Source organism: Callorhinchus milii, unplaced genomic scaffold, assembly GCF_018977255.1.
Source record: "Callorhinchus milii isolate IMCB2004 unplaced genomic scaffold, IMCB_Cmil_1.0 Scaffold3, whole genome shotgun sequence".
In the NCBI taxonomy this organism is placed as follows: Eukaryota; Metazoa; Chordata; class Chondrichthyes; order Chimaeriformes; family Callorhinchidae; genus Callorhinchus; species Callorhinchus milii.
The window spans coordinates 43,338,977-43,352,716 of record NW_024704744.1 but is presented as its reverse complement, the minus strand read 5'-3'; the positions used below and the strand labels follow the sequence as shown (position 1 = coordinate 43,352,716).

Genomic DNA, 13,740 nt, shown 5'->3' with positions numbered 1-13,740 from the left:
GGAATGGGTAACTAGGAAGGATAGTTGAGGCATGGACACTAGGCTTCTTTAAGAAACAGCTTGATGCTGGGATAAGAAAACAAGAAGAACGGTATTCTGAAGGATCAGCTAAATTGGCCCAAGTGTCTTCTTCATTTAAACTTCACTTATTAATCTTATAAATAAGATTGGCATAATTCAATACCTTACTGACTAGTGTTAAACAATCTTCAGTACCTACAGCCTCTCACACACAGTGACTGACGTCATCTTACACAGTGACAGCGATGGTAGAGGGGGAAGAGAAAGAAACCTTAGCTGATCTGCATTTATTGGAACATGTTAACAGGGAATTGAATGATTTAAAGCTGGTCTTTTGCTCAGGCCAACCTGATTCAAAATATGAACCAAGGCCAGTTTGCTCATTGCCATTTCGGCACAGTATAAGATTTTCTTCCAGTTGTTAGTAGTACAAAACCTACTTACATTATTTGCAATGTTCCCATCAGCTCCTCCCTCCAGTAACAATCTTGCCATCTTTTTGTGGTTAAGTGCTGCAGCAATATGGAGCGGAGTATCTCCTGCCTGGAATTAAAAATCAGTTCAAACCTGAACATGAAGTTTCCTTGTGTCTTTTAAATGGTTACAGCACTGAGAAGATAAGCATTCCTTCTGAAATTGAAGGCACAGAAAGTGACAATGACAACTCTTGCACTGTAATTTAATCGGTGATACAGTTGCATGAAGGGAACAAGATAAACTCAGTCAGTGTTAACACATTAAGAGAATATAAAGAGATTCTCCCTCAGTAAAACCCGCGTCCCAGCCAACAACGTGAAGCACTTTTGAGTCGTCCTCCTGATGTGAAAGGCACTATAAAAATGTAAATTTCACTGTAAACAGGAAAGTTGTCTGTATATCTCAGCCATTGTCAGCATTTAAATGCCTCCTTTGGAAGCTTTTTAGTCCACATTAAACACAATGAAGGATCAGTTAGTTCCCTTCCAGGAAGTTCCCACCTGCGAGAGCAGATACAAATCTCCAATGCTTCCAGGACCTGAACTTGAGCCTTTGATGTTTAAGGTTGAAGATGGGGAAAAACAAAGAAGGTAAACTTTGGGAAGAACATCTCGAGTTAGGATGGGGTGGGGGGAATGGGGGAAAAGAGGCTAAAATCAGAGAGAAGGTTCTATCAGTAATAACTGAATTGTATGATGTAAGGTAGGAAAATATTGAGAGGATATTGTAAACTGTGAAAACTTCCACTTTGTCGCAATTAGGAATAAGATGGGTAAGGAAACAACCTTCAAGAGTCCAGCTTGTTACATGTCTAGGTTGTAAACACTGGTACAGTGAGTAGATGTCTGCTTTTACATTTGACACTGGTTACATTTCCAGCAGTAAAATGTACTTTGGTCCAGCACTGTGTTTTTTCTACTTAATGTACATTGTGCATATAGAATGCCAGAACAAGCTAGTATTTTATATAAACATTTGAAAGCCGATCATCTCAGGTTTCTGATGTATATAAAAAAATGAACAAGACAAGCCCACAGTATGAAGTGGAAGGTAACATTCCCCTTGCACTGACCTGGTTCTTTTGACTGACTGAACAGAAAGCACTCAGGAGGATTCGAACAATAGTGACATGGTTATAGCGAACAGCAATGTGCAGACACGTATCGCCCATCTGCAAAACATAAAACATTTCAACTCCGAGCACAGCTGAGGAACCAATAAAAAGGCTAGTGACATGCAAGGCTCCTTTAAACTAAATCTTAAACGAAAACGGTTTTGAATATGAAGGAATATAAAAGAGCTGCCCCTCACTTACACTGTTTTTAGTATCAGGTCTGGACCCTCCCAGCATTAGCACTCGCGAACTCTGAGAATGGCCATTCTGACAGGCCAGGTGAAGGGCTATGTTACCTGCCTTAAGGGAGACACAAGTGGCAAGACTGTAAGAGTTACTAAACAACGTAATCCTGTGCGCATCAAAATCTTCCAGCTAATATCTAGGGCAGGTTAAATACAACAAAGTTCTTCCTACTCTTCATTTATGATTGAATTCCCTCCCCCACCTCCTGTCGTTTCAAATAAGCACTGCCTATTGCTCCTGTGTGACAAGCTATCCTTGTGCCTCTCTAAATGAAAATAATAAATAATAATACTTGCAACTGATATAATACCGTATCATGACATTGAAACATCTCAAAGCACTTCACAAGATTTAGCGACTGTGTTTGTAGGCAAATTTGTCCTGCAGCAATGTTCCACAAACAGCCATGAAGTGAATAGACAAATTTTATGTGGAGGATTGTTGGCCAAGATACCGGAGAAACTCCCTTCTCTTTTCGAATAGTGCCATGGGATCTTTTACATCCACCTGAATAGGTAGACGGGATCTCAGTCTAACTCATCCAAGGACATCACCATTGACTCTCCTAGCACTGCACTGGTGTGTCAGCCTAGACTATGAGTTCCAAATCCTGATGTGGGGCTTGAACCCACAACCTTCTGACTCAGAGACAAGGTGCTATCAACTGAGCCAAGCTGACAGCTGGCTTAACACAACACTTGGATTTAAACACAAAAATAAAGAGCAACACGTGACATTTTATCTATCACAACCTTGTTTATGGCACCTCCGATGATGTAGTACAATATTGTTGAACCATAGAGCCACGAACTACATGTGGCTCATGAAGGGTCAGAGTGTGGCTCACAGCCCCCTCAGTTTCAATGAAAACATGTGTCTCAGGTAATTCCCGCTGACAATTTGCTTACAGAGATGTGTGTGTGGCTATTTAAACGCACTATACATACGTAGGAAAAATTTCTCCAGTCAGACTTTTTGAATATTCATATGAAATAGTCATCTAGAATAATACTTGTCTGAAGAATCAAACAAAAAAAAGTATCAATTGATACATGTTTTTGATTGACAATATAATGACATAGATTTGTATAACAAACACAAAGTTCTCACAAACTATTTTTCATGAATTTAAATAAATATAACCTGTATCTCATGATGTCTCTACTCTCTTCATATGTAAACGCATGTCAGTTAAATACTAGCAACTTTTTTGACTGGTGTGGCTCACACTATTGTTCATGTTGTTCACACATGTGGCTCGGTACAAATCTGGGTTCGACAAAGCTGGTGTAGTGGATAGAGCTGCAACTTACAGACCAGGATCTCGCTGGTTCGAATCCCGGTCCGTACAGAGTTTGCTGATCTCAGATGGGGTTGCATGGGGCTGCTACATTGGATTTCCCAGGGTAAGGGAGGGAAGAAACAGCCAAGGTTCCTGCTCCTAGTCACCCTATGGCACCCTCCACAGTCAAATCACACTGATTGCCAACCCTCACACAAGAACAACCATTTGGGCAGGATAACAGAGAGTAACCAGCACCCAATACACCCCAGTATGATCAGAGAGGCATATCCCACAAGAAAGAAAATTAGAAAAACATTTGGAACAACTCCCTTGTTTGGCACAGCTGATGTCAAACAAGAGAGTAAACATTTAGTAGAGGCGGATGAGATGGGTAGAAAAGTACAAAAACCACCACAAACCATGTTCTTGTACAATCTCAACACAAACCTTTCTGAGCACAAAGTGAATTAAGGATGTCTGAAAAACATGGAATCCTAAAATTTCATGACATAAAACCAACTAATGTTCTGTGATACTGTGGTAAGGAAATCAATACTCAGAATAGTTGCTCTTTGCACCACCCTCTGAATATATTTCATGGCAGAGGTGACTTGCAGGAAAGTGTGGTTTCTGCACTCAAACTGCTGACTCTTTTCATTCACTTGGATTCTCACTGGAACATTTGTATCCCTGAAACTGATCACTGCTGCAAAAACATGAATGTCTTCGGAGCAGATGGTATCAGAATGAATATATTCCAACAGGCCAGCTTCCTTAGAACATTCCCAACAGTGAAAAAAATCAATTATAGGGAAACTTTGAAGTTGGAAAAAGGTAATGTAAGGAACTGTTGCTTGATTTTCAAAGCAAGGAAGGAAGCTTTACCTCTACTTTGGTATAAACAGAATTCACAGTGCATTAAACTGCATCAGTGGGCATTTTCTACAAATATACAAAATTCGATTCACTATCTAGGATTGCTTCTTTCTAACCTGATTCTTCGCGTGGACGTTAGCTCCTGCTTTGACCAGGAGTTTGACAGATTGACTGAATCCATGCCAGGCTGCTTCATGCAGAGCAGTGTTTCCATCCTGAGGCACAAACAAAACGTATAATTCACCCTCAGTACAAACTTTACTGTAGATGCAAGGATGAGTTATAAAGTAAGGTGCTACAAATTACATTCACATGCGTTTAGAAGATAAAATAATCCTAATAATAATCCATCAATAATGATCAAAGGCTCTGAGATACTAGCCTGCATAGATTGAACTATATAAGTGCAAGTTGTTGTTGATTACTGTGCTTTCGATCTCCCTGCTTCCCCCCTGCCTCCACCCTCCCCCACCCTGACCCCCAGCTCGGGTTGGCAACTCTGTCCTCCCGACGTGAAAGGCGCTTTTTGTTGTTGTTTTTCTTATAAAAACTTCGCTAATTTCCTGGAAAAAGTGAGTATTTTTCTTTTCGCCAGGGCATATATTTTGCACCTAGTGTCACAATCCAGCAATACTAGGTCATGTATACAGTAACAAGGTACAGAGGAAAAACTTCCTCTATTTCTCATCCAGAATTTGCTTTAAACTTCAAACTCATCCGCATTAGTATTTGGTATTTCTATTACTACAGCAACTATACTCATGCTTATTCTGTGAACAAGACTGAAATTACCCAAGTTACTGTTATACAACAAGATTATAAGAATGAGAGAGAGAGAGAGAGAGAGAGAGAGCAAGAGAGAGTAGACACAGAAAAAGACAAAGACAGAGGCAGAGAAATAGAAAGGCACAGAGTGAACTAGATTTTACATTCTATCTGTCTGGTTTGGATTTATACCAGGTACAAGAGGTGACAGGGCATTTTTCATTCCACTGTATCCTCCCGTTACCACTGTCTTTTCAAGAGAGGTGAAACTAGAAAAGTTCATTTCGCACAATAAATAGAATATTTTCCTTACCTTGTCCTGTCGGTCCAAAGCAGCCCCCTCATGAATGAGGGCTGAGATGACCTCAGTGTTACCCACCACGGCTGCCCGATGCAAAGCAGTTTGATCACTCTGTCTCAAAGGAGCAGAAATGGGAAATTAAAAGAGCAAATTAGTACGAGGCAACCTGCGTATCAGAACAAATCAATTTCCAAACAGGGCGGGATAGATAAGAAGCTGGAGGAATCCCGATGTTGTGCTGAGTAGCTGACAAAATAGAACACAGAGCATTAATGTATTGCATTACAAGCAAGCAAAATTACTCGTTGTTCTATCTGTTCTGCATGAAATGGGAACATGTAGACAGCACCAAATGCTGATTCCCTCTCATGATCCCAATTTCTCAGCGGCAACCAACTGGATTCTTATAGTGAATAGCAGTGGTCTCAAAGACATCAGTCCCATCTAAGTGCTGTGAAGGTGCTCCTTCTCATGTGTTGTGGTGTGAGAGGAGGGAACGAGGTTATGGGGTATGGAAGGGAACGAGGTTATAGAAAGGTACATTTTTTTTTACTTACATCATCCTGGATGTCCAGATCGCAACTTGCTTTCAGCAGAATTCGCACTACGTCAATGTGGCCCTTGTACGAGGCCAAATGCAGAGGTGTACGGCCATGCTGGAAGAGTAAATGCAGCGATGTTGAGAAATGGTGACCCTCACAGCACTCACGCCAGACAATCAGAAGCCGCAACTAGTCATTTGTAACCACAAGAAATGCAAACAATATCTCTTTAAGTAATGTGGATGTCTGGTGTGTAAAGAAATGAAAAAAAATCTTCAAGTAGTACAAGTTAAATATTCACAGAATTATGAAGAAAGAATCAGCCATGGAATTCCTGTCATTACTAGCCTTATTAAAAAACATAAACGGCAACTCCTACATATGTGCTTAAAACTGTGTTGCAGATCTCAGACTCCCCTTCCCTCACTAGCTAAAGATTGACTAATCTTTAATCTTTCATTTTCTTTTCATTTTTAATCTTCACCTTCATCCCTCCGTTTTGTCCCTTCTTTGCCAGTCTTCAAATCACACTTGAAGACTTTCCTCTTCAATGGTGCCTGGCCTTTCTTTCTAGCTCAGTTTAAACTACACCTCTGTTAAGTGGTTTGAGAGGCTACCCACCTGAACGGTGCTATATAAATGTGCTTTGTTGTCAACTATCATCCTAATGTCACAAGTAAAATATTGTTATTTAACAGAAGATCAATATCATGAACTTACTAAAAATCTGATTGCTTTTGACTAAGTAGAATCCCTTTCAGAAAAGTACAGTGATTAAAAAGTGCTTGGCAAATGTTTCCCATGTGTTTGCCAAGCATCGCTTTGAATCGAAACCCATCATTGCATCACAAAAATGTTGTTGCACATTGGTCAGGCAGCATCAACTGGTTAATGCTATTCTACTGTTATACTCTGCAGAATCCAATTTTAAAAAGCCATGTTTGCAAAGCAACCCCTATAAATAAAACTCAAAAGTTAAAAAAGGGCATTGTGCGAATTGGAACACAGTGATAAAAACCAGGAAAGCTACAGGTCCCATCCCTATAAAGGTACTTCTCAGAATTGGTTTGGATGAAGAAGGTCCATCAGCTCCTCTGATCGATTGCTTCCATAATGTCCACCTTACAATTCCCCTCATCGCAGGATCAAGATGTTTTCTAAATGAGTCCAGTGTCAGGCCTCAATTACCCTTCCTGACAATCTGTTCCAGTCGTTAATTACCCTCTGAACAAAGTAAAACTTCATGGCATTTGCTCTGAAATTACCTTTTACAAACACTAAACCTATGTCTACTGTCTCCTTGCATCCTAAAGTACTGATCTGGTTTACTTTTTCAATCCCATTAAAATTGTACACACCGCTGTGAGGTCCCTTCTGAGTTACCTCCTTTCACTCTTCACGGTTTGAAATAACAATTATCAAGCATTGAAACAACTTGTTGGCAGCAAATAGTCTAAGTTCAATACACTGTAAATTCAATTTATAATAATTCTGACTAGAACTACCCACCGTCTCTGCACTGAGAACCAGCTAGATCAATGTAGAGAGTCAACACACTGGATAACCTTATTTGTATTTGTGTGTTCAACACCAAGCAAGTTGTGCAAAGCACCTAATCAATATCTAATGTGGGCATTGCTCTGGAGATTAAAGAGACAGGCTGGGCACAGCATCAGTGAACAGAAAAGCTCTTTTATAACTACTTGGAAGTTAGCCATGTTTCTGATTCAGGTACCCTGGTGAAGGAATGCTTGGTTTCCAAGCAACAAATGGAAGTCTAGAATGAATTGTGATTTCTTTATGTTTTCAGGCCTCAGTTGGAAGCACTCTTCCCTCAGAGTCAGAAAGTGGTGGGTTTAAGACAACTCACAGACCATAGTGACACACTAGTGCAATGCTTGGGGAGCGCTGCTTTACTGGAAGTGTCAGACATGGGAGAAGTCTGTGCTACAAGTCGAGAGTGATGCAAACATCTAAAGTATTGCTTGGGAAGGCCAAGCGTACATTGTGTGGGAGGGTGAGGGGGGTAGTGGTGGTGGGGGGGGGGGGGGGAGAGAAAGATATGTCATCAGACAAAATCTACGCTCACAGCAATGTGTAAGCAAGAGGGAGCCGTTTAAGCAAGTCTACTTGATCAAGCAGATGAATTGATGTAACTGATATGTGAAAGTGTGAGTCGAGCCTGGGAAACTTGCCATCACCTGCAGGAACTTATTTTTTTGCATAACATTCATGGAGATGTATATCTTCTAGGTAGTAGGAATGGATTACATTGGTACTGCACAATTTATACTCCTTGTACCACAATTTGTAGTATTTATTCAATTATATTCTGGAGGTTAACTAAACTGTAAGACAAAGATTTGAATATGTTCTGAAATCCCAAGAGCAATGGTTTTCTAGCCAGGAGCATTTTTCTAACTGTGGGCTTTCTGGTGCAGTTGACTTTACGCAAGCAGGGATGGGACACCAAGATACAATTCCATGCCTTATACTGTAGCAAAATGTGATACAGCCTTGAGCTAGAAGTGATTTAATGCACAAAACACCATTCTTAAGATTATTTATTCATATTCTTGCTTATTTTTACTCATATTCACTGCCAGTCTCCTTTGAATTCCTCCTGCTAAAGACTATTAAAGTATTCTGAGACTATCCTGCATGAGGGACGCCATGTAAGTTCAAGTTATTGTTGTTATATATCTGTACTCCTAGATCTCTCTATTCTGTCATTCTATTAAGAATACTATTCTAATATGATTCCATAATATGTTATAATATGTTATAATATGTTGTTATAATATTCTATAATATGCCATTCTATTAAGAATACTATTCTAGTATGATTTTCTTTCTCTCTTCTTCCTCTCACTAGTTCAATGAGTTACATACTTTAGGTATCAGCCTGTGAAGTGCTTTGAGACATCACATCATCCTGATGTGAAATGTGCTCTATCAAATGCAAGGATTATTATTATTTTTATATTACTTTTGGGAATTGAGGAAAAGTTCTAGAGTGAGAACTCAGATGCCAAGAGGCAAGAAGAAGGAAGAACGTGTAGGAGAGGACACTGTATTTGGAATCGGATAACCAGAAACCAATATTAGACATTAATGCTAATGGTACTGGCCAAGTCATTGTAACCAGGAGAATTCCTATCGAGTTCCTTCCTGCTTGTATTTTTGTTTGAAAAATATAAACATGGAAAAGCTACTGTGTGTAGAATTGACAATTTTATAATTGTTTATGTGTGTCTGTGTGAGAGTATCTCTCTCTATGTGTTTGTGAGTGTCTCTATGTGAGTGTGTCTCGAGGTGTTTGTGAGTGTCTCTATGTATGTCTCTCCCTGTGTTTGTGAGTGTCTCTACGTGAGTGTGTCTGTTTCTATGTTTGTGTCTGTGCTCAGACTTCTTATGTGTGTGTTTTAATGAGCGTCTCTCTCACCTGTGTGTGCGTGTGTGTATGTTACTTTGTGTCTCTGAGTATGGTCTCTCTCTGTGTCTGTGAATGTGTGTGTCTCTCTCTCTGGGTCTCTGTCTTTGGGCGGTGCTGGCCCTGAGAGGCAGGGGTGGTGAGCTCCTGTAGCCTCGCTGGTGTCCCCTCACCCCACCCCCAACAAAAAAAAATGGCCACCCAGTTTCTGTTAAAGAAACAATTAATAATTTTTTTTGCAACAACCTAATATGTGTTATTTCCTCATGTTTAGTTTGTATCAATAAAGTGAAAAAATGTAGGTTGGTAGTAAAATGTACGTCAAAAGCACCAATCAACTCCCCACAATTTCCTGCAAACTTTTCTCCAAATTGGCCCGCCATTTTGGGGACAATATTTCTGCACTTTTCTATTGTCCCAGGCTTTGAGCAATGATTAGACAAGCTAGGGTTCACCCCTCTGAGATCTCTTCTCTCAAGCTGGTCTAGAGAAAAGCCATGTCACAGGGGATCTTATAAAGGTGTATACCAAAATATGCCATTTTAAATGGGATTAAAAAAGTAAATCCAGAACAATACTTCAGGAAGCACTGAGAGAGTAAATAAAGAAGACATAGTTTCAGAGTTACAAAAGGTAATTTCAGAACAGACACTAGTAAGATTTTCTTTACCGAGAGGGTAATTAACAGGTTGCTAGGAAGTGTGGTGGAGGCCAGGATACTGGACTGATTTAAAAAACAAACAGCTTGATGCTGTGATGGGGTGGTAGAGTGGGTATGCTGGAAGGATGTGATCAAATGTGCTGAAGGGTCTTCATCATCCAAACCAATCACGTGAAATCCAAGGCTATTGAGGAGAGCTCTGCTGAAACCGAAGCACAGGTTTCATAACATTACCTGGGAAAAGTGAAGTTATTAAGAATTCAACAATCAAATGGTGGGGGTAACACATGTAGGCACGTGCAAAAAACTTCCACATAGTTACCTTAGTGACTGCTATCTTGGCTCCCTTGTTGATGAGCTGCACCACATTATCTGTCTGCCCTTTGTGTGCAGCTATGAGAAGCCGTTCTGAAAGCTGAGCGACTGCATCCCTCTGGCTCATGAATTAGAAACGGAGGTGCTCAGGGCAACCGGTGGACAGGTTCGGTCAGTGAGGTGAAATAGCCGAACTATGACTGCAACACGCCAGAATACAGGACTCCCAACAGTGCATTTAGGATAACAAGCCGCCTTTGAATTGGCTGATTTGTGTTGTAGGTGGCCTCATAACAAGAGTGCTCATGATGTCTTGAGAGATGCGAGTTAACTTGTGCCGTGGTTTACAACTTCCATCTTATGCCATCACCACCTTCAGAAGCTGCAAATTTCAAAACAGATTAACTCTTGAGGTCTCCTAGAATAGAGTGCTGCATAACAGTAATTAGGTTGTCCTCTCAGAACTCAACTGATAATCACACTGCCTAGAACACACACATACACCTTGGAAATTGCTTGACCGCCATTCTGGTGTAATCATATATGACTGCTGGTTTATTCTGCAGATATAAATGCTAAATTAGTGCCGACTTCACAGCAGTGAGAGTTATATACTATTAGCTTTGCACCAGCTGCTGGATTATCTGATCTCATTATAAAACACTGGTTAGACCTCAGCTAGAGTACTGTATTCAGTTCTGGGCACCACACTTTAGGAAGGATGTCAAGGCATTGGAGGGGGTGCAAAGGAGATTTACCAGGATGGTACCAGGAATGAGGGACTTCAGTTATCAGGAGAGGCTAGAGAAGCTAGGATTATTCTCCATGGAGCAGAAGGTTAAGAGGAGACTTAATAGACTTAATAGTTTTCAAAATTATGAGGGGATTTGATAGGGTGAACAAGGAGAAATTATTTCCACTGGCGGGTGGGTCGGTAACCCAAGGGCACCAATTTAAAATAGTTATTGAAAGAAACAGAGGGGAGGTGAGGAGAATTTTTTTTACACAGCGAGTTGTTCGGATTTGGAATGCATTGCCTTAAAAGCTGGTGGAAGCCGATTTGATAACAAGTTTTAAGAGAGAAGTAGATAATTATTTGGGGAGGACAAGTTTGCAGGGCTATGGGGAGAGTGCGGGGGAGTGGGATTGAATTGGATAGCTCTTTTCAAAGAGCCGGCACAGACACAATGGGCCGAACGGCCTCCTTCTGTGCTGTATAAATCTATGATTCTATGATTCATCCAGGAACAGTATAATTGGCTTCAGCACCTTGCCACATTAAAAGCTCAGATTGCTTCACAATGAAGGTAGTGACAGGGCATCTATTTAACGTCTTATCCAAAGGATACCACCTCTGACAAAGCAGTACTCCACCAGTACTGCACTGAAGCATCAGCTACACAACGAGCCAACGTCCCAGTGTGTTTTTTGAATCCTCAATCTTCTGCCACACACTCAAGTGTACATATAGACTATAACACAAGTTCCAAAAACATGGTACTTACCCATTGACCAAGAAATGGTAAGGAATTTCAGTGGATGAATTGCCATGATATTTCATTCATTTGCACTGACACAACAAATTGTACACATCATACAGATGTAATGGAGTTTGAAAAGGAGCCAAAGTATATATTTTTTAAAAGACTCACTGCACCCAAACCGCAACCATGTTTCAAACATTTTAACACGATAAACGGCTATGTTTACTGGCACATTATAGTTAGTCATTGATAGCCTTGCAAATCGCAAGCATTATTCATTTCAAATTTCTGGATACAATCACCACCACTCGTGGTAAGACAACTTGTTGATGCGTTATTGCAAGCTAACATTGGTATTTCTGTACAAATCTGTTCACACACGGGCAACACAAATGTTTTGCATTATACTGCAACAATACAGTTGTTTGTGCAACTGCAGCATTGACCCGCTATCTTTAGCACATTTTCAAACAACAAGGTCAGCATGCTGCAAGGATTTTAAAAGGGCCAAAGTTTGTATCATGTATCATGGATTCAGACCTTGAATAAGCACCATGAATGAATGAATGAATGAACTTACAGAGCCACTCTGGGTTACAATGTAAAGTGGTATTTAGCATACAAATAAAGGTCAGATTTGCATGTACAAGCAGAAACATTGGAGATTTGTTAAAAATGCAGTATAATAAACAGTCAGAAGCAGGGAGATCGAAAGCACGATCAAAGAGGAGGGTCTTAAGGTGGGGCTTGAAGGTAGCAAGGGAGGGGGCGAAGATGGAGGGACTGCGGGATGGAGTTCCAGAGGGTGGGTGCAGAGTGGTGGAAGGCCTGCCCGCCAATAGTGGGATGAGCAAGGCGGGGGATGTGAAGCAGGCCGGAGCCCGCTGAGCGGAGGGAGCAAACAGGATGGTAGTGGGTTAGGAGGTCGGAGAGGTAGGGGGGAGCAAGACCGTGGAGGGCTTTGAAGTTGAGGACAGGATCTTGAACTGTATCCTCTGTGTGACGGGAAGCCAGTAGAGTTGGGCGAGGATGGGGGTGATAGGGTCGCGGAGCCTAGTGCGGGAGAGGACACGGGCTGCAGAGTTCTGGATGATCTGCAGCCTGTGGAGAGGGAGGAGTTGGGGAGGCCAACAAGCAATGAGTTTTCATAGTCGAGCCTCGATGTAATGAGGGCATGTTTGAGAAATATTCAATTAAGAAAATAATTCAATTAAGAAATAATAATTTCAAGGCAGTGGTGGCCAATCTTCACGGTCAGCCAAAACATTTATTTTCTTAATTGAATATTTCTTGATTTATGCTGTAAATTGGAGATGCCATCTTTCAGATGAGCTGTTAAACTGAGACCCCATCTGCCTGTTTAAATGATGATCCCATGGCACAACTCGAAAGAGAAGGGAGTTTCTCTCGATGTCCTAGCTAACAATCCCCCAAATAATAGTGATCACTCTCTCCATGGCTGGTTGTGAAGATTGCAGGCCAAAATTGGCTGCCATGTTCATCCACAAAATACAGTCTCTCACTTTACAATTTATCCCATGAAGTGCTTTGGGTCATCCTCCTGGTGTGAAAGGCACTACATCAAATGCAAGGATTATTATTTATTATAAATCACTCCTTTCAAAAAAAATCCACTTCTTTCAAAAAAAATCTGAAATGTTTATTATCAAGCCACAGTGATGAGACAAAAGAGATAATAAACAGTTCACTAAGGGCCTTACTGCAGCAGCTGGCCATTTGACGATGAATGAAGACAAGGATAGAACATGTCTGGTGTTTCTTCCTTCAAGAATTCCATTGTGGGCGTGAAGTGATTAATGGTTCATTAGAAATGTTCTAAGATGTTGCAACAAACATGATGGCAGCTGTATCAACCATGTATCCCTGGCAACTGTTTGGTTTTATGGAGGTGGTCTCTCTGACCATGTCTGTTGCAGATGTAGCTCTGCTAATGGAAAAGGAGAATAGCGAGTGCATTGCTAAATCATTAGCTCTCTCATGAATTTCATAACAGATAGGCATGTGAGTGCTAGCTCTACACTATGTGTGTGTCAAGTGGATGACACACGGTCTCAGCCTACCCTACCTCCGCAATCTCCTTCAACCCTACCCATCTGGCCACTCCCTTCTCTCAGCGAACATGAGGCATTCTGCCCCAGCTTTCTGGAACTCTATCCAACTGAAGTGTCTCCAACTCACTCCCTTCACTCAGTGGGATGT

General features: G+C 41.0%; 1 protein-coding gene across 1 annotated transcript in view; it reads right to left on the bottom strand.

Annotated features, from left to right (window-relative positions):
* Nucleotides 1–13,740, bottom strand: part of ankrd6b (ankyrin repeat domain 6b) — a 57,278-nt gene that overhangs the window by 14,018 nt on the left and 29,520 nt on the right. The window contains exons 3-9 of the mRNA XM_042333106.1: nucleotides 10,044–10,418; nucleotides 5,643–5,741; nucleotides 5,098–5,196; nucleotides 4,136–4,234; nucleotides 1,814–1,912; nucleotides 1,571–1,669; nucleotides 466–564 (exon numbers count right to left, since the gene is read on the bottom strand). Of these exons, the coding sequence (XP_042189040.1) occupies nucleotides 466–564; nucleotides 1,571–1,669; nucleotides 1,814–1,912; nucleotides 4,136–4,234; nucleotides 5,098–5,196; nucleotides 5,643–5,741; nucleotides 10,044–10,163 (714 nt within the window). The 5' untranslated portion in view covers nucleotides 10,164–10,418. The remainder of the gene's footprint in view (nucleotides 1–465; nucleotides 565–1,570; nucleotides 1,670–1,813; nucleotides 1,913–4,135; nucleotides 4,235–5,097; nucleotides 5,197–5,642; nucleotides 5,742–10,043; nucleotides 10,419–13,740) is intronic.